Raw genomic sequence first — 19,106 nt, forward strand, 5'->3', positions numbered from 1 at the left:
CCACGTAAAAAAAAGGAAGTGTTCGCCTCGTCACAAGGCAAGCAAATCCGCTTTCTCCATTACAAAGCGGAGACCCCGCCGCAACGCCAAGAGCCAAACCGCCTCCTCCTTCCCAAAAGGCCAAAACCGCCCACCTCCTCTCGCCCCTTCTCGCCGCCTCCGCCGCCGCCGCCGCCGACGAGGAGGAGGCCGATGGGCTCCGAGGAGGAGCCGTCGCAGATGCGGAGGGCGCTGGTGGACGCGCTCGCGGGGGCCATCTCCGGCGGCATCTCCCGCACCGTCACCTCCCCCCTCGACGTCATCAAAATCCGCTTCCAGGTCCTCCCCCCCACAAAATTCCGCCGCTCGCGGTTGCATTTCCCTACCCGGCTAGCTCCCGCGGGGAGCGCTCGCGCTGTTCTATGGTGTTTTGTAGCTAGAATTGGTAAGATCGGTTGATTGGGGTTGTCTGGGAGAAGTTTTTGAGGCTGGTGCTTTGTTTTGTGGGGGGACCTGTATGCTGTGTGTACTAGACGTCGGCTGCATCCGTCGATTTGCCCCTGCATTGCATATGTCCATGAAATTGAGGTTGAGGAGTACCCGCGGTCGCCTTTATCTGTGTGAATTTGTGGCTTCAACGCCGGGGAGCTATTTGGTCAATGAATTTGGGGATGAGCTCCACATGTCTTAATCCCAATGGTTTGGTCTCGGAAATGTACTTAAATTTTCGTTACGATGTGGATGTATTATAGCCGTTTTTATTGGTCAACTAAGCAGTGTGTTCGGAGTTATTTATGTCCAGTAACACAGAATATTTGTTCTTCTGAAGTTATTTTTGTTATGTTAGCTCCAGCTACATTGTTGGAAGCTTGGCCATCTATTCAGTTTGATGATAACAAGGAATACCACTTCTAATGACTTGTTGACAATTGGATGGCTGTATACACCTTTTAAGCCAGTAGATATGGTAGCTTTAGCTTTGCTGTCATGAAGGGACCTTAAGGATTGCACTGGCTATGTGCCAAGGGAGTTTGTACCACATGCGCTTTCCAACAGGATTGATGGCCTTTGCACTTAAAGCTATAGAGTAGAGTTAACTGCATTGGTTGCAACCTTACTGTATCAACCCGTGACATTTTTTTACAGATTGCATTGGCTTGAAATATGCATATTTTGGATATTCAGATGATTTCTTGTGATTTTCCACAGGTTCAATTGGAGCCCACAACCTCGTGGGGTGTACTTCGAAGGGATGTCTATGGACCTTCCAAGTACACTGGGCTTTTGCAAGCAAGTAAAGATATTCTCCGAGAGGAAGGTTTGCCGGTATCTCCTTTTCTTTGAACATTTCTCTGTTCATGTGCTGTTTACTAGTGACATATGCATGTGCTGCTGCTTATTAACTTGCATGCCTGAGTGGGATCACTCATCCAAATATCAGTTTTAATATCATTTTATTATGCTGAACATGGACCAAATGCAAAAGCAGGGCGGGCTTATGGATTTCACTTCTGCTGCTAATTCTGCTAACTTTATTGAGTAACATTGATTTGGTGACATCTAGCATGTATCAAAGGCTACTCAGCCACACGTTGCACTGTCTCTTCCTGTCATATAACTTATGGTGATGCATTAAAACAAAACCCATTAATTTGATCTACTCCTGGTTCAGTTCAAATGAAAATGGAAGGCACCAAGCTGCAAGATATACTACTCTGACACTATTCTCCAAAAAAGTACCACATGTGTTTTTATGGCTGAAATAGAGGCTTGAAGTTTACTTGTTAGGTGATATTGGCTGCTGGTTTTGAAATACATTTTTTCCTGCAATGTATTGGGAATCACAGTGTGTGTTGCCTTTATTTTTTGCCCTAGATCTGTATACTTTGTTAATCTATGTGTGATTTGTTCTTATTTTCTGTTTGTTTTAAATGTCATATCTTAAACAAAAAGAATTATTCATTAAGAAAAGTCGTCACCATGCAAAATTCTGATCTTTCAGGGATTTTGGAGAGGAAATGTTCCAGCCCTATTAATGTATATGCCATATACAGCTATACAATTCACTGTTCTACACAAGCTGAAAACATTTGCTTCTGGTTCATCCAAAACAGGTACATTTTCTCTTTATGGTATCTGTTCCAACTTGGTCCATTGTTCTAGACTGAAGTATGAATTACAGTGGTCACTCCTCAAACCTTAATTTTTAGTGTGTACAAAAGTTATGAGGTTTGCCCAGAACTTTGAGCTTTGTATTGTCTCTATAGTCCTTACCTGATCTGTGTTATTTGCCCAGAGGATCATTTGCACTTGAGTCCTTACCTATCGTATGTAAGTGGGGCTATAGCAGGATGTGCAGCAACAGTAGGATCATATCCATTTGACCTTCTCAGAACAATTCTTGCATCACAGGGTGAACCGAAGGTAAATATGTACTCTGCGGTTGTAGACACCTTTTTTTTTTTGTTTCATTGAGGTATTAACATGATCTCTGGTCATATATTCTCACTTTATTAGCTCCTAATAGCATGGATGTGATACTTGTTCATAATGACTGAATCGTCATCTTCAGTATACATACATAACATAGTATGCAAAGGACTTCCTGGCACCTTTTTTGTTTTCTCAATCGTTTCTCTTCATTCCCTGATTCGTGTAGTTTTGTCAACATTGCACACCACACTACATAGGAGCAGTTTAAGGTTGAGGTCTTTTTGGCTGGAAATCTAGTTTTCTTTGCAGAACTTAAAACAACACTGATTCATATTGTTGTTTGAAAAACATGAATTTTTCCTTTTTTATTATTGGATTTTATTATGCAAATGATTATTTTGTGCTGAACTTTTCCACTATCATGTATTTATTCAGCATATAGAGTACTGGAATATCATGGCACAAAATTGTATTCACATGCAGTTATGTTTATCTGTAGGTTTACCCTGACATGAGGTCTGCATTTCTTGATATAATGAAAACCCGCGGTTTCCGAGGACTTTACGCCGGTCTAACTCCAACTCTTGTTGAAATCATACCATATGCTGGCTTACAGTTTGGTTCATATGATACTTTCAAACGGTCGATGATGGTAACAATACTAATATCTCTTTTTTGGCATGTGCTTAATTAGACTATTTTGAGGTGATTTATGCCATTTTAGATATTGTAGCTTAGCCTCAACTTTATTTGTCTCCAAGTCTGATCATATTTACACTTTTCTTGAGAATGATGACACTGAAGTATTGAGATTAAGGAAAGGTAGTGAATCTATATATCTTTCAAACAAGTGAAGACCTAAAAATCTAACGACGCTTAAATAAGCAATCTGTAATTACTAGTTATGTGGAACAATCTTAATGCTTGATAAGAAAAAAATTATCTTTGACACTTAGAAACTTTTTATTGCTGTGGGATTCCGTGAATGCTGTTAATGCTTGAACCATCTGACTTTATTTTTTTTTCAATGTAGACATGGAATAGGTACCGATATTCACATCTTAACTCAGGAAGTGAGGATGATTCAGTATCAAGCTTCCAGTTATTTCTTTGTGGATTTGCAGCCGGAACATTTTCAAAAGCTGCTTGTCACCCACTTGATGTTGTAAAGAAAAGATTTCAGGTAAATGCCATTTGTTTTGTCTTGAAAAAGGCTTATTTTGACAGTTCTCAGACATGAATCATGTTAAATTTTTGTGAAGAATACTCTTGATTGAGTTGCATTATGATAATGAAGTATTCATTACATTTACAATTTACAAGTTTGTAAAATCACATCCAACAGGAAATCTGATACTGGGTTGCAATGAGATATAGTTAGTGTGGTGTAGTAGGTTGTCAGCAGCTGCAGTGTATGATCTCCACAGGTCTGGAGTATCATACATCATGCTTGACCAGGTCAACTAAGAGTACCATTCTGGTAACTATGCACCAGAATAGGTCATTGGTCTGGTAGCTATGAATCACCTCCTTTCCATTGTCCTGAAGCTTCATACATTTGGGCTGCTTCACCTACTTCATGCTTCGTGTTGCAGACTTCGCTTCCTACATTTTCTTATTATATCTAGCTGTATTTATCTCAAGAAATAATTTGAAGTTATGGAGCACTGATATTTGTTCCATCATACTGCAGATTGAAGGATTAAAACGACATCCAAGATATGGCGCCCGAATTGAGAGCAGCACATACAAGGGCATGTACCATGCCCTAAAAGAGATTGTTGCGAAGGAGGGGTTTGGAGGCCTTTATAAAGGACTTTTCCCATCTTTGGTGAAATCGGCTCCTGCTGGTGCCGTGACATTTGTGGCATATGAATACATCTCAGACTGGTTAGAGTCAATACTGATGTGACAAATCGCCATGCAGTGTTATTCATTTTCCTCCCCGTTTTGTGTTGTATTGTCCTTATTATTTCGCCCTGCTGTTGCACACTTGAATTAGTTTAATTGATCCATTTCTGGAAGAGGCTGCAGTTCCTTTAGATCTTGCAGTCTATACAAGATTTGAGGAGCCTACAAAACCAGCTGGATGAGTAATGCTTGTAAGCTCCTCTCATGGGTTTTGGACATCACTTAACATTACCAGAACTAAGCAGTCAGATTGGTGATTTAAGCATTTGGCTTGCTAGATATCTGCTTACGTGCTCAGCCAGACCTACCTGTTGCTTTTTTTTACTGAACATGCTACATAGTTCTCTTGCGTGTCACTGTGTCAGTGTGTGCATAAGTGCATTATTGTATGACATCAAATCACTGAATCTGAAATTGTTTTGCAGGATAGGGAGCAAAGCTGGAGTCGAGTGAGTTCTTGGATGAAGGAGCCATTGAGAGATACAACATACAATGATGAGAGAACAGTGTCCACTCTTAATTGTTTTGTGACCGCAAGGTCGAAAGTTAAAAAGTGCATACAATCCCTTGAGAGCTGATACTTGGAAAGCCTTGCATAGAATTAGCTACTCTTGTCATTTCTCTGCCTTTTTGCCCCATTGACCTGTGTTGTTGCATTCGTTGAGATGTAACAGTGAGGATGAGTAAAACTAAGGAAAGTGTAGAGCTTGTGACGCTTGATGAAGGCCGGGGAGCGGCAGGCATTTTTGTTAAGATGATATTATCTCACTCCTATATGTCCCTCACTCACATAATGCAGTTAATGTGAACTGTTACATGATTCGTAGCTTATCTGCCTTTATGGCTCATGCAAACTGTAACTCTGGGAGACTGGGACTGAAAGTCGTTATTTGCTTCGTGATGAGTAGCATTTCCTGCTTCTTTACTCTGAACATATGTTGGTGACATATTCATGATGTGGTCGATTGCAAATGCTGCAGAATATAGTGGCTTTAAGCTTTTTCCAGCTATGAATCAATGAATGCCAGACCATGCGCTTTTCAGACCATTCTACATGGTAAGCTGCTGCCAAATTGATACCGGCCGAGTTGTGAATGGAAGAGAATCTGTATGCCTGTATCGGGAGGAATCTAAATAGTATCGGATTATCCCTTCGCCGCATAACGAACATTGCACTTTCACATAAAAGCGATTCGCCTTAACAACTGGAGTACAGAAATTTCGTAGCGGCTAAACATTTAAAATATCTAGTATATGATGTGAAACATCTTAATACATAACATCCGATGGATCAATCATAACCATCTAGACGTTCATTGTGAGTAGTGCGTGTACATCACACCGATAATAATCACGTAATCACGTTAGGCAGCTGAAAGAGAATAAGTATATACATAAATCTCACATCAAAAGCCATGATATGTTTTTTTTTCTTTTTTTATGGAAGGCATTAGCCTTGCTGTTATGGAAATCAAGGTAGATGTCATGCAAGCTAGACCACGTAACTTCACCTATTGCAACACATATATTTTCCCTAGTTTATATTTATATGTAATTCTGACTATTTTGTTTTTTAACCCAAGCGAATTTTTGCTATATAAAAAAAATTCCTCCACCACACTACCACAGCTGCCGCTGCCGCCATAGCAACACGAGCCGTTTGCTTGCACTTGTGTTGTGTGGAAGAGATTACAGCTCACACTGACGCCTGGGCCCCACTAGTCAGTCTAAGGCGACTGCAATGCCCTCGAGGCCGCCGACCCGCCCCCGGCCCGAGTACCAAAACTGAAAAAAGGAAAAAAAAAAACTCTCCCACTTCATCCATCCCTCTCCATCTCGCTCGGTCCCCGTCCCCAACCTGCAAACCCTAATCCCGCCGCTGACTCCCCCAACCACGGCGGCGGCGGCGGCGGAGGCGGAGGCGGCTGCCTGATGCCCAGCCGCCCGCGGGGGCCATGGAGCTCGTCCCCTTCAAGCCCGAGGCCGGGGCCCTGGTCGAGTCGGGCGGCGGGGCCCACGGGGACTCGATCCCGGCCATGGTGGCGGCGCAGCAGGAACTGCTGCACGCGCAGGTGGACCAGCTCCAGCTCCTCGTCGTCGCGCAGTGCCGCCTCACCGGCGTCAACCCCCTCGCCCAGGAGATGGTCAGGAGCTCCTGTCTCTGATCTGTTTTTTTTTTCTTTCTAATCTCTGCTTCTAGTACTCGTTTGCTCGATGTATTAGCGTATGCCTTTTTGTCTTTGTAATGGATAGATTTTAGGCTTGATGAAGTAGCACATGGAGTGTTTCCGGGGACTCATCCATTGGTTGCTGAGCTTAGGTTTTGATGCTCATACTATCCTGATGTTTTGTTCATGTCATCAGTTCCAACTTATTTATTTTTACGTCGTGGCGTTTGTTTGTTCACTTGGTAGTGGCTATGATGCTCCATGATGAAAATTCACATTTTTAAGTCCGATTTTTTAAATTCGGGCTTGTGTAATGGGTTACTACTCTAAAACCCGAAATTCCAGATATGTTTATTTCTAATATTTAGGTCCTCATACTTCACTAACCATACATGGTCATGATTCTGGTTATATGTCGTCATAAGAAACACTGGCAAAATTGCACCTGAGAGAGTTGAAAATGAAGCAACGCATTTGTAGGGACCAAGAAGAGTCACTATCTTTTTCTCCACATAAATGATATTCATGTTAGTTTTAGTGTAGCATTGTGAATCCGTTTTCTTATTGTCTGTAAATGATATCACAAAGTTATTACTTGACTGGCATGAGTAATGGTATCTGAAGGGGTGACTTTCTATTTGCCTTAAATGTATGCTGCAACTTCATGAGCCCCAATTACTATTTTCGAAATGTTTTGGTTTGGTTTTGCTTTTGCCATTAAGTAGTGACGTGCATCTCATCTTGCATCCTGTTTTTGCTGCTGACTAATGATCATCTTTAAAATGTCTCTTTCTTTGTATTTGCCATTAACCTGTGACATGGGTCTCATCCTGCACCCTGTTTTTTCCGCTAAACTCTCTTGCATGTGGGACCCTATAAAATGGCAAAAATGAGATGTCACAAGTTAGCGACAGAAACAATAAGCTCCCATCAAACACATTTTTATTCACCAGTCAACTTATCTTGCACGTTTTTGTTCTTGCAGGCTGCTGGGGCATTGTCTATCAAGATAGGTGAGTTGTTTACCTGTATCAATTGAATTATAGCATGATAAACTAATATGGGCACCGTAAACTTGTATAATGATGTATACATTTGATAGAGTTAAAGCTTAATTGCTATTAGGCACGCCATTGTTGAAAAAAGAAAAAGCTTGATGCGTGATCCTGCACTGTTTAAGCTGACTTAAGATAATTATTTACTCCACACATTGCTTTAATCCTGCTGAGTTTTTTATAGCATTTAAAATTTTGTAGGTAAAAAGCCAAGGGATTTGTTAAATCCAAAGGCTGTCAAGTCCATGCAGTCACTTTTTGCTATGAAGGATACTATTGGAAAAAAAGAAACTCGGGAAATTAGCGCATCTTTTGGGGTTACTGTTACACAGGTCAGCTACTTATCTCGCATGTGCTATGCTTTTTACCTTGATGTATGCCTATTTATGTGGTCTTATCACTTGCTTTTTATGGTTCGTTGAAGAAATCCATCCTTAAACAGTTAAAATAATCATATACAGCTGAACAGAAAACATATAACTGATTTCAAGCTTTAACAGAATATTGTCCTTTCCCTTTTCTTATAGTTGGTGGTCTATTACTTTTTCCTTTATCTTTTCTAAGTTAGTTTTCATATTATTTTATTAGCCTCAATGTGTTGGCATGTTGCCTTCTATTTAAAATTAATAATATTATTCTGATTTTATTTCTATGTAATTCTTTTTATATTGATGACCTGCAACTCAATGGCTCCTAGGTGAGGGAGTTCTTTGCAAGTCAACGTACGCGAGTAAGAAAATTTGTTCGCTTATCACGTGAGAAAGCCCTGAGAATAGAGTCATCCAAGGCTCCTGACAATGTATGCTCCATAAGCACTGAGCAGACACCTGTTGACATTGAGGCACATGCTCAAGTTATTGAGCCTCTGAGAACATTAGAACCATTGGAGGCGCAACAAATTTCTTTGCCGCATCTGGTGGTTCCTCAAATCTCTTTACAATTGCCGGTGGTCCTGCAGAGCTGTGCAATCCCTGTTGCCCCAATAGGTGTAATGCAACCCACCGAGGCTAAGACTAATCCCGATCCCATTCAAAAGGAAACTAAGCAAGAGGAAGTTGCTGGAGTTGAGTCAGAAGATAAGAAGTTTTTGGAAAGTATCTTTGTTCTAATGCGGAAGGAGAATACATTCTCTGGACAGGTCAAATTGATGGAATCAATTCTACAAATAAACAATGTAACTGTTCTTAGTTGGTAAGATCCCGACCTTATATTACATACAGAGCATTAGATGATTTTATTGGTCCCTAATTTACTTTTCTAATAACTTTGCAGGTTCTTAACAATGGGTGGTTTGGCCATTGTATCGACGTGGTTGGGCCAAGCAGTTACTGAGGAGCAAACAACAGTTATTCTTGTTGTTTTCAAGGTTCTTATTTTTCTGTAACTGTACATTGTCACATCTGTGTCAAGCTTTTTTTTTACTTATGGTCTAATTGATGTAGGTGCTTCTTCATCTCCCATTACATAAAGCTCTGCCAGCTCATATGTCAACTGTATTGCAAACTATTAACAGGTTGCGGTTTTATAGGACACAAGGTGTGTAGAAATTGCCGAAAGTCTTTAATTATCTTGCACATATATTTTGGATGATAATATAATTGCCATGAGAAGTACCTTGGATTATTATAAACTTGGAATTCTAGCAAAGAAGGATAGCGATGCTAGTGAATAATTTTTTTAATGATGTTCCTACTTACAAAATCGAAATTATGGTTGTGAACATTCTGCTATGATTGTTTGAGCTATAGCTGATAAGCCGTGGAAAAATGAAAACCAACCAAAGATAATTTATGGATAAAATTTTTGTGTTATTAGCGTTTAAAAGCCAAAGCTGGAAAATAGACTATGATGAAAAAAAATAATCCCATAATCAACTCTCAAAAGTTCAATTTTTTAGGCTGGATTTGATCCGAAGGCCATAAAAACTCAAAAAAAAGACCTTTTTTTTTCAAAAAAACAATTTATGCTTATTTTTTGGGAGAAATTGTAAGTCAGCATGTGGTTTTTGGACACTGTAATGTTCTGCAAAGTTGAACATTAATAGATTCTCTTAGTTTCTTTGGGCTGCTTACTAGAATTTATCTGATTTGAAGATCAGACATATCAAGCAAGGCGAGGAACCTCCTCTCCAGGTTGAGCAAAGTGCTTGTAAGAAGTCAGGCATTGAAGAAATCTCAGAAGGACTTAATCTGTAAACAAAGGTGGATTCCTCTTTTGCAGCGCTGTTATTATCCTATTATCCTATTATTTTTACTGCCTTTTCTCTGCTGAATTTTACTTATAGTTAATTTATTTTCTATTTTCAGGATAAGTGAAATTCTCCGTGATGAGTCTTGGAAATCTGAAGTTGATATTACTGTAAGTATCTGAGGGAGAATACAATATCAAGTATCCATTGTCAAATTAGCAATATATATCAGAGTATTAAAATGCTTAGCAAAATAACAAGTTTAATTGTTTTGCCCTTATCAGGAGGACATCCTTGCCTTGACTGATGATGCAAGTGAGAGCAGGTGATTTTCGTTATGTTTCATGCATTGAATAAATTTAAAGTTTATTAATATTAAGTGATCTACTTAATCTCTATTTTCGCCTGCTATACAATTCACTTGATTTGGTTTATGTGTCACTTTGCAGAATGCCTGAGCCCAGAAAAACGCCATTGCTGCTCACTGCTTCTGCGGACGAATCAAATAAAAAGAGTTCTCTGCAGACAAGTATCCTTTCATTTTATTTAAGCCTGCCACTACTAAATTTTGCTTCTCTTCTCTTGGAACATTTGACCACATTTTCCCATCTGCATAAGGCTATTAAAGTGTTTGTATTCCAAATTTCCTATCATATATATATCTATAAGCCTTCTCCCTAGAAAATACTGACAGTTTATTGTTCTGTACTACCATTTGGGTAACATTTATTGGTAGGTTTCATTATTTTACATCAATCATAGAAAGGGGCTCCTTATGCAACTTGCTTTTTTTTTTCATTTTTTGCCCAAATGTTCTATGCCTTGTTGACATGGGTGTTACTAATGGCTTCTTTATCTCTCTATTGAGTTTAGTCAGGCTACATGCTCCTTTAAACTATTTGGTGCTTTTATTTGTTGTTTTAACCTGCATTTATTGCATGTTCGATGAATATTAGTGAACAATGTGCATGTGAGGAGTTCAATACCTGGCATCTTCAATTTGTTGTTTTCAATTGTTAATTCAACTGCTTGTGAATCTCCTTAGCTAATCCCTTCAGAATCCAAAGAGAAAAGGAAAGTTCTACTTGTAGAACATCCAAATCGGAAAGCTGCTGGCAAGAATGTTAACCCTGTCAGAAGCACATCTACGAACAATAGTAGACCGTTATCTGCAGATGATATCCAAAAAGCAAAGATGCGTGCCATGTTCATGCAGGAGAAATATGGCAAGGTTGACACAAGCAAAGTGATTGAAAAACCTCATATGATGGAAATTCAAAAACCGTCTGGCTTAGTTGATTCAAATGTACCGCTTGTGCCCAGAACCCCTCTTACTTCAATCATTAAACAACCTGTTGACCCTAGCCCATCAACCTCTAAACAAAGTACACTATCTCCACCTGATAAGCCAGAAATTGCAGTTAGCTTGAAGCTGAACGTAACAGCCAAAGAAAACTTTATAGAGAAATTGGATTCCAAGAGAGTTATTTGGCAGATACCACCAGGTATACCCTTTTTCTTCTCTGCTTCTTCATGTGTCCATCTTTTAATAGAAGTTGTATAATAGATGTAATGGTTCATATCTTAAGAACTTGAAGCGTGTTGTCTTTTATTTGTACCAACACAAGCCTCTGAAATCTGTATAGTTTAGATTATGAGATTATCCAAAATCAGTATATAGTATGGATCAGGTTCAATCTGAAGTGGAGAAACCGCAACTCGAGAGACATACCGTGTTATAGAACCAGGTCATGAGCTCTGTTTTGTTTGTCCTCATGTCACCAGTTGTACAATGCAGTCTTAACACTAAACAACGTATCTAATTTGTTGTCATGAATTTGATGCATGTGTGAGAGCCTAAAGGGCAGGTGATCAAGTGGATGATTTCTGACAGAGATAACTGTTACTACTTGATTTAGCAGTTGGTTTACAATTAACCGATTCAGCTTGGAACAAGCATCCTGCTATCAAATTGTTGGAAGAGCAGGGGATGGCAATTTTCTGTAGTGATATGAGAATTGAGAAGTTACCAGTCATTCCCCATAAACAAACATGGGGCAGCTATTACCATAATTTCAGGCAGTTCATTGCAACAGTTCCTCTTTTTGTAGGAAGGCTTGCAAGTAAATCCACATTGGTTAAATACTTGGACCAAATAATTTCTGTGCTTATGGATCTCAATAAACACTAACATGCATGACGTTACATTTTATACTTCATGTAATTTGAGTTCCATACATTCATGTGATAAAAATCACTTATTACAGGTTATTTGATACTTTCTGTAGCAATATCGATAAAACAATGACAAATCAGCTGGTCTGTGTGAGACTTATTTTCCTTTATTAATTCTCTACAAATCCAAATGTGATATCTGCATATGGTATGTTGACTGGGAAAAGATATCCAGAGATACTTCCAATCTCTATGGTGTCAGCAGTTGTCAGTGAACATCTGATCTAGCTATCTTAAGAACTTCGCTTAAATACAGGGAACTCTGCGAACATCCAACAGTCGTGTGTCACCCGTTGCCGATCTTGAAAAGTTTTAGTTCACTTCACCATCTATGTTTTCTTAGAGTTCCAGTGAAAGCTTGAGCTTGCATTATTAGTTCATAGCCTCATGTTGCAGAACTTTATTTTTTTCCCCTGGAGTTAGCCTCATGTTCCTTCCTTAAGTGTGACATATGCACTATCAGTTTATTTATTCATTTTTTTTTAGAATCGGGGCTTTATTTGTCCATTATTTGAAATTTTGTTATTTCATGTTGCAGAGGTTTGGATAGACCCTGCTTGGAGTTTAGGTGCTGGAGAGAACAGCAAAGAATTTGAGGTCCAAACCCAGAGAAACAGGCGTGAGAAGGAAACCTTTTATGCTAGTCTAAAGGACATACCGTTGAATCCAAAGGGCCCATGGGATGTGGAAATGGACTTTGATGACAGCCTTACACCGGAAATTCCAATTGAGCAGCCACCAGATGCTGACGCTATGGAAACGGATAGCGTGAGCACAGCCCCTCCAAACATTGTGGTTCCTGTTGTGGACAAGCAAATAGGATCAACCTCATCAGTATCTCCAGCAGTTGCTGCTGGTGCGAACGGTGCAACTTCTGAACCAGATCTTGAGCTGCTTGCGGTGCTGCTCAAGAATCCACAACTTGTCTTTGCTCTAACTTCTAATCAGGGTGGGACCCTGCCAAGTGAGCAGACCGTTGCACTTCTGGACATGTTGAAGCAGACTGGCCTTGGACTATCAGAGCTGGTAAATAGCCTGGCCAACAATTCTGGGGTCCAAAAAGAGCCCGAATCTGGTCCTGAAGCTATCCCTGCTTCGCTTCCATCGCCAACTCCTCCAAAAGACCTGATAGCCAGGGTTTGCCTGCTTAACTCTTCACTTCTAATTTTCCAAAGTTAAATCCTTCATCTGTTGTAAGTATTACTATCTTGTTTGGCAGGATGGCTGGAGTTCAGAGTTCCCATCACAAGTGAGGACCCAAAACTTGCAGCACGCCCATTTGCCAAACAGAGCAAATGCACCTCCTGTTGCAAGCAGCGTGCAGCAAAGTTTCTCAAATGTTGTCAGTTCGTTGCCTTCACAACCTTATGCTTCAGCTTCTGCTTTGCCGGCACAGACTCGAACTAATATGACATCTCTCCCCCAGTCGATGATCTCCGTAAATCCGTCAACTCAACATGTTGCTCCTATGAATAATCTTCTGAGCAGAGCCACGGTACACCAGCACACCCAATCATATGCTTTAACGTCTGATCCTGTTGCAGTGGCGGTCCATCATCAGCCAGCGGTGAACAAACTAGCCCATGAGGTTCAGAGCATCTCACACCCTGCTGTATCACATTCTTCGGTGGCTGAATCACATGCCTCTTACACATCATACACCTGGCAATCTAGTGTTGCTACCATTGCCGCCACTGGGCGAAATGCTACACCTGATCGATGGGCTGCACCTGCACGCACTACTAATTCCTTTAACGCTGCCCCATCAAATTCAAACCATGTGACGTATCCTAACCAGAATGCTTACAGTAACCACAGCACACAAGCTACTACATACAATTCTTATGGTTCAGCTCCAGTCTCGTCCCACTCCCTCCACCCAGGGCAGGGACTGGACCGAAATGGCTACACTCACGCAGCGGAGTACCAGACGACAATGGCGCGAGACGCCCTATGGCGGAACTCGCGGTCTCCTGAGCTTGGTGCTGGTGCTGTGTATGGTAGTAGCTCACAAGGCTATGTTCCCGAGCCCTCAAGGCAGTGGAACTACGGGCAGCAGAGCTACAATCCTGAGCCTTATTCTAGGCAGTGGAGTTCTGGGCAACAAAGCTACAACACTGTCACTGCTGAGCCTTCCAGGCAGTGGAGCTCCGGGCAGCAGAGCTACAGCAACCCAGCTGAGCCTTCAAGGCAGTGGAGTTCATCAGCACATGCACAACCAAGCTACAACCCTGAGCCTTCAAGACCCTGGAATTCAGGTCATCAGAGTCAAAACCCTGAGGCATCGAGGCAATGGAGTCATCATCATGGAAAGCAAGAACGTTATAATCCGACAGATGGTAGAAATTCTTATGATCAACATTGGAGGAGATGATGAGGGTCACCATTGTATATTAGCTGATTCTTGAGGTGGTTCTCCGGGCTTTTTTTTCCCTTTTTTTTTTTTCTTTTTGATGGGAAGCTTTGTGATTCGTTTACTTTGGGCCTTGTGATTGGCACAGAGGCCATTGAGAAAGCTATACATCATGTACCAAATGTAGTAGGAGTGGGGGAAACAAAAAACGAGAAAACTAAAAAAAAAAAAGAGAGGATGCATCAGCTGAATTGCTGAATCCATTGATGGATAAAAAGTTTCACTTCATATTTCATTTGTGATTCGTTTTCTTCTTTTTTTTTCCCTCTAAACCTTCTAATCAGTAGTCATGTAGTGACCACTCACCACCGCCTTTGTGCTATCTTGGCATGCAGGTGGCACTGAGATGCGTATTGCGTTTTGTTGCTGTTTCTCGTCAGGTCGGCGTTCTCTGAACTCTGAAGAGGAGTCTCGATGAAGCCGTGAATACGTACGTATGCTTACGATTTACGAATTGTGGTATAGACGATAAACGTCGCAATCTAGCACATCTTTTGGTGGAGCATACGAATCTGAAGTCGATATGTGACATTGTCGTTTGCATTTTCTGTGCAGGTGGTGAAAATGAATGAATCTTGTTATATTTCCCTATTTGGCGGTAGCCCTTTTAAGTTGTGTTGAAAAAGGAAGCGTGAAAAGTGCTAGCCAGAACCAACAGTTTGGTCGCAGGGAGGTTTATGTCCAAATCGTGTAACACAAATGTTGCACAGTAACCTAAATTTCTTTTTTCTAATAAAAATCGATAGTGAAATAATCCATTAGTACAAATATAAGATTTCAAGTGGACTCTAGGATACTGCTAGCTCTATTATTTACATGGATAAAAAAGAACTATTTTTGTATAAATCCTTTTTTGAATTGACCATCTGAACGAAGTCAATTTTAAAAACTATTAGCTGTATATTATTGTGAACCCCAGTGTCATTTTCAGTTTTCAAAGGAAGTCCAAAATTAATCGGGGTAAACGTGTGTGACAGCGTGCGTGCGTGTGTGCATGTGTTGGAAATGGTCTCCGAACGTGCTTGGACGGTGAGCGCGCGTGTGCCTGATGCGCAGTCAGACACGCATCCCAGGTCGGCGCCTTCCCTCCAATTTCATACTTCCTCCGTTTCTAAGGCCGAGTTTAATTCTAAAATTTTTCTTCAAACTTTAAACTTTTTCATCATATCAAAACTTTCTTACACACACAAACTTTCAACTTTTCCGTTACATCGTTCTAATTTCAATTAAACTTTTAATTTTGATGTAAACTAAACATACCCTAAATATTTGACGCTATTGATTTTTTAATACATGTTTGACCGTTCATCTTATTAAAAACATTTTGTGAGATATATAAAACTATATGTATACAATCAAATGGTAGAAAAAAATTAATAATTACTTATTTTTTAAATAAAATGAATGATCAATATGTTAAAAAAAGATCAACGGTGACAAATATTTAGAAAAGAGGAAGTTATTTTTCCCTCTTTTCTTTCTTTTTCTCTCGCGAAAACGTCGCGAGAAAAAGAAAAAAAGAACCAAATAAAAACGGAAGCCGCAGCAGCAGCAGCAGCAGCATATCCTTTTCTGCTCCGCGATGGCCATGGCGGCCGCGGCGAGGCACCAACGCCACCCGCTCTCGCGCTGCGGCGAGGGGCGGCGGTGGCGGCGCGGGGAGGTGCGGTGCTCGTCGCCGGCGCAGGAGTTCGCGGCGCTGGCGGCGGTGTTCCGGCGGCGGCTGGTGGTGGGCGCCACGACGGCGGCCGCGGCGGCCGTCGGGGCGAACTTCGGCGGGGTGACCAGCTTCCTGCTGGGGCTGTCCCCGCAGCTCGGCCGCTCGCTCCGCCTCGACGTGCTCTACCCCGTCGGCGGCTTCACCCGATGCCTCGACTCCGACAATGGATTCGGTAATTACACACACACACACATATATTACCAATCTCGCTTTCTCTTCTTCCCCTTGTTAGGTTTGGCAATTGGCGTTGCATTTGCTTCTTCCAAAAATATTGGGGGTTGTCTCTCTCGATCTCCAATCGTGCGCAATTGCTTGTTCTTCGATTTGTTCGTTCTGTGTGGCTCGGTTGACTTCAATTACTCCTCAAATTGTCTCCGCAAAAGAAAAATAGAGAACACGTTGAGCCGTCATCATCTGTTGCTATATTTTAAGACTCCATTTTCTTTTTTTTTAATAAAAAGTTTGAAGTTGTGAATGCAACAGTAGTAGAGCCACACCCATGCATTTTGGGGACAAAATTCACGCCAAGAGTCTGTAAATGGTAGGCACTATGCGATAAATTTTAATGAGTTGGTGTATGTTTAGAATTCTTGATAGTTAAATTTCAGGAGACTAAGAGCTTGGTTTCGCGAAAAGATGAGAATTTTACTGGTAAGGTATGCTCGGTTGATGGTGATGCCCACCATAAAACCAATGAAAAAGAACTCTAGGTCTCCCTTCGCGTGGCTGTTGTTATCAAGCTGCAACTTTGTGCCCCACCATAGAAGCATTGAAATACAGATGTGAAGCAGGGTTCACACTTCTCTCTCTTTGTGAGTGGTTGGGGCATCAGGGGCTCGGAAAAATTACGAAAATTTTGAAAAAAAAATCATTTAAATTTGAATTCAAATATGTATTGCTTAGGATTACTAGGTTCCTTTTAAATTTTTAGGCCTTTTGTTTCACTGCATAATGGAAGTAACAATATTTGACAAATTACAAGCAAAATTGGGAAATTTTCCTCTAATTAGACCTCATGGTGCTTTCCTTGTTCCAATTCTCCCAGTCACATGCAATTTATTCATAATGCCATGACTAAGGAAAAATGGTATGTTTACTGCTTATATAGTTATATGTTCCTATTTTCAAGCTGAATTTAGTCTAGTGTACAGTACTGAAAGCACAAGTGGCTACAAAATTGTGGTCCTTGCTGTTGCCAGTTTGCCACCTAGTGTATCTAGCCTACAAGTCATGCCCCCCCAATGGGATTTTACATGTGGATCACAGTTTATCTGGTGCTACATTCAGGACCAGAAACTGTGTGCCACCTGGACTGCATGTCATCATAATTGATGACATCTGGTGGATGATGTTCGTCTTGATGGTTTACGTTGGATTTATGTTTGGACATTTTCCAACTTGTGGACCCATTAACAAGATGTCGTACTTGGGCACTGTTTTTCTTGAAAATAAAGGTTGAAATGAAAATCATGATAATGTCTCATAGTTGCATTGGACTTAGAAGATATAGCTGTAATCGTGTAAAGGAAGGGGAAATTGCATTGGCTCACACTCTACGTATTAATTTTTGTAGCTGATATGATAACACTACGGGGAATTATTCTTGAACAATAGTTTAGCTCAACAAAGCAAGCTATGTGAAAGCATTGATGATGACTCTTGAGTCTTGACTGATCTTTGCTCATTAGGGAGTCAAGAATTAGCTGCAAGCCTGCTAATGCACAATCTGAAAATGTACCACCTTTTGCATGTTTATTAAAAGGTCATTGGCCATTATTTTTATCTGTCGCCAGTAGTGAAATAAGAGGGCTTGATTAATTGCAAACATGTCAGTGTACAAATGTGCACATTCCAAATTATGTTAAGTAATAACTTTAAGGTCTCCAAAATTTTCAGAGTTCATATATCCAGCAAGCTGGGTTGGAGATCAGACATTGCTATACAGAGGAGCGAAGAGAGCAGAACTGCAGAGATCACTAGACCCTCCCCCATTGGCAAATGGGAGGTCCCCATCACGGCCTCGGAACATCAGTGAACCTGTGGCAGCTTTTGGCCCCCCAGGATCCAGTGGGGAGCTCAATGTCAGTGTCATCGTTTCACCTGTCCCACAAGATTTCTCGTAAGTATACTTTATATGTCACTTGCAGTTTGTTTTCCTTTATCCAACATTTAAATGAATCGGTTCACAGTATACTTGAGTCCTTCTGTAAATAGTGAACATGACTCCGGCTTCATGCTATACTGCTTTACAGTAGATTTACTACCAGTACGCTGAATTTGGCATATAGCGTCTTCAGTGTTGGTCAAAGTAGTAATCTTCAGTATTGTTATGCCATATAATGCCTAATGCCATGATTGAATTGTTTGAAACAGGATCGAGGCTTTTGGTGGCCCTAAAGATGTTGGGGAGGTGGTTCTCAGAAGGATCGCAAAGACAAAGCGGGGCGCAGATATAAACGCCACTCTTCTTGATGCTGCCCTGAGAGAAGATCCAGCGAACAATGTGAAATACTACAAGCTAGAGTTCCGAGTTGAAAGCCCTTCCTTTCGACGACGCAATGTCGCAGTGTGCTGCGCGAAGGATGGGAAACTATACACCCTGAACGCTCAGGCTCCGGAGTCGGCGTGGAAGGCGGTTCGGAAAGAGTTCCTTGCAATGGCAGATTCATTCAGCCTAGTGGCTGATGTATGATGTATAGTAGAGAGACCGTTTTTGAACCCCACCGAGAATTTTCTTCAGTAGTTTGTGACTTCTCAAGCAGGCAGAGGGATATGTCAATGTTAGAGCATCAGAAAAGTAACATGTTGTACTGTACCTGTAATGCTGTATCATAATGCTAGTGTCACACATGTGCAATTTTTTTCTGGAAGCAATGCTTGGGAGATATAATCTTTATCTCAACATGTACTGGTAGCAAATTACCAACATTTTCTATCGTCCATCTGATGAGCAGTCCAGTATGTATACTTGAGAAGCCAGTTTTGTGTAGCTGGATTGACGTCG

General features: G+C 40.9%; 3 protein-coding genes across 6 annotated transcripts; all 3 read left to right on the plus strand.

Annotated features, from left to right (window-relative positions):
- The first annotated feature begins 95 nt into the window (after nucleotides 1-95).
- LOC4326831 (mitochondrial thiamine diphosphate carrier 2) lies at nucleotides 96-5,257 on the plus strand. 4 transcript variants are annotated; one of them, XR_001542671.3, is made up of 8 exons: nucleotides 96-318; nucleotides 1,189-1,305; nucleotides 1,982-2,093; nucleotides 2,276-2,403; nucleotides 2,912-3,064; nucleotides 3,446-3,595; nucleotides 4,106-4,514; nucleotides 4,749-5,257. XR_001542671.3 is itself a non-coding variant. In XM_015766750.3 (8 exons), the coding sequence occupies exons 1-8, from the start codon at nucleotides 193-195 to the stop codon at nucleotides 4,774-4,776; spliced, it is 1,011 nt and encodes a 336-aa protein (XP_015622236.2). In that variant the 5' UTR covers nucleotides 96-192; the 3' UTR covers nucleotides 4,777-5,257. The 4 variants fall into 4 exon arrangements, 2 of the variants coding, with proteins under 2 accessions (XP_015622236.2, XP_066162854.1); XR_010738783.1 differs by having other exon boundaries at nucleotides 1,189-1,297; XM_015766750.3 differs by having other exon boundaries at nucleotides 4,106-4,302.
- Nucleotides 5,258-6,142: 885 nt separating this feature from the next.
- LOC9267191 (homeobox protein LUMINIDEPENDENS) lies at nucleotides 6,143-14,605 on the plus strand. Its single transcript, XM_015765216.3, has 13 exons — nucleotides 6,143-6,467; nucleotides 7,477-7,504; nucleotides 7,748-7,878; nucleotides 8,244-8,737; nucleotides 8,819-8,912; nucleotides 8,989-9,082; nucleotides 9,645-9,747; nucleotides 9,853-9,904; nucleotides 10,019-10,059; nucleotides 10,184-10,263; nucleotides 10,793-11,239; nucleotides 12,508-13,106; nucleotides 13,189-14,605. Exons 1-13 carry the CDS (start codon nucleotides 6,279-6,281, stop codon nucleotides 14,341-14,343), a joined length of 3,507 nt encoding a protein of 1,168 aa, XP_015620702.1. The 5' UTR covers nucleotides 6,143-6,278; the 3' UTR covers nucleotides 14,344-14,605.
- Nucleotides 14,606-15,941: 1,336 nt separating this feature from the next.
- LOC4326784 (psbP domain-containing protein 7, chloroplastic) lies at nucleotides 15,942-19,004 on the plus strand. The gene is made up of 3 exons (XM_015771612.3): nucleotides 15,942-16,274; nucleotides 17,999-18,221; nucleotides 18,476-19,004. Exons 1-3 carry the CDS (start codon nucleotides 15,965-15,967, stop codon nucleotides 18,792-18,794), a joined length of 852 nt encoding a protein of 283 aa, XP_015627098.1. The 5' UTR covers nucleotides 15,942-15,964; the 3' UTR covers nucleotides 18,795-19,004.
- Nucleotides 19,005-19,106: the final 102 nt, after the last annotated feature.

Source organism: Oryza sativa, chromosome 1 (genome assembly GCF_034140825.1).
Source record: "Oryza sativa Japonica Group chromosome 1, ASM3414082v1".
NCBI classification, from domain to species: Eukaryota; Viridiplantae; Streptophyta; class Magnoliopsida; order Poales; family Poaceae; genus Oryza; species Oryza sativa.

Excerpts from the sequence above, each read along its gene's own strand:
- LOC4326784 (XM_015771612.3), top strand. The coding sequence starts at position 15,965 with ATGGCCATGGCGGCCGCGGCGAGGCACCAACGCCACCCGCTCTCGCGC. Across the intron at positions 16,275-17,998 it reads CGACTCCGACAATGGATTCG|AGTTCATATATCCAGCAAGC; the intron begins GTAATTACACAC and ends CAAAATTTTCAG. Across the intron at positions 18,222-18,475 it reads CCTGTCCCACAAGATTTCTC|GATCGAGGCTTTTGGTGGCC; the intron begins GTAAGTATACTT and ends TGTTTGAAACAG.
- LOC4326831 (XM_015766750.3), top strand. The coding sequence starts at position 193 with ATGGGCTCCGAGGAGGAGCCGTCGCAGATGCGGAGGGCGCTGGTGGAC. Across the intron at positions 319-1,188 it reads TCATCAAAATCCGCTTCCAG|GTTCAATTGGAGCCCACAAC; the intron begins GTCCTCCCCCCC and ends GATTTTCCACAG. Across the intron at positions 3,065-3,445 it reads CTTTCAAACGGTCGATGATG|ACATGGAATAGGTACCGATA; the intron begins GTAACAATACTA and ends TTTTCAATGTAG.
- LOC9267191 (XM_015765216.3), top strand. The coding sequence starts at position 6,279 with ATGGAGCTCGTCCCCTTCAAGCCCGAGGCCGGGGCCCTGGTCGAGTCG. Across the intron at positions 9,748-9,852 it reads GACTTAATCTGTAAACAAAG|GATAAGTGAAATTCTCCGTG; the intron begins GTGGATTCCTCT and ends TTCTATTTTCAG. Across the intron at positions 9,905-10,018 it reads AATCTGAAGTTGATATTACT|GAGGACATCCTTGCCTTGAC; the intron begins GTAAGTATCTGA and ends TGCCCTTATCAG.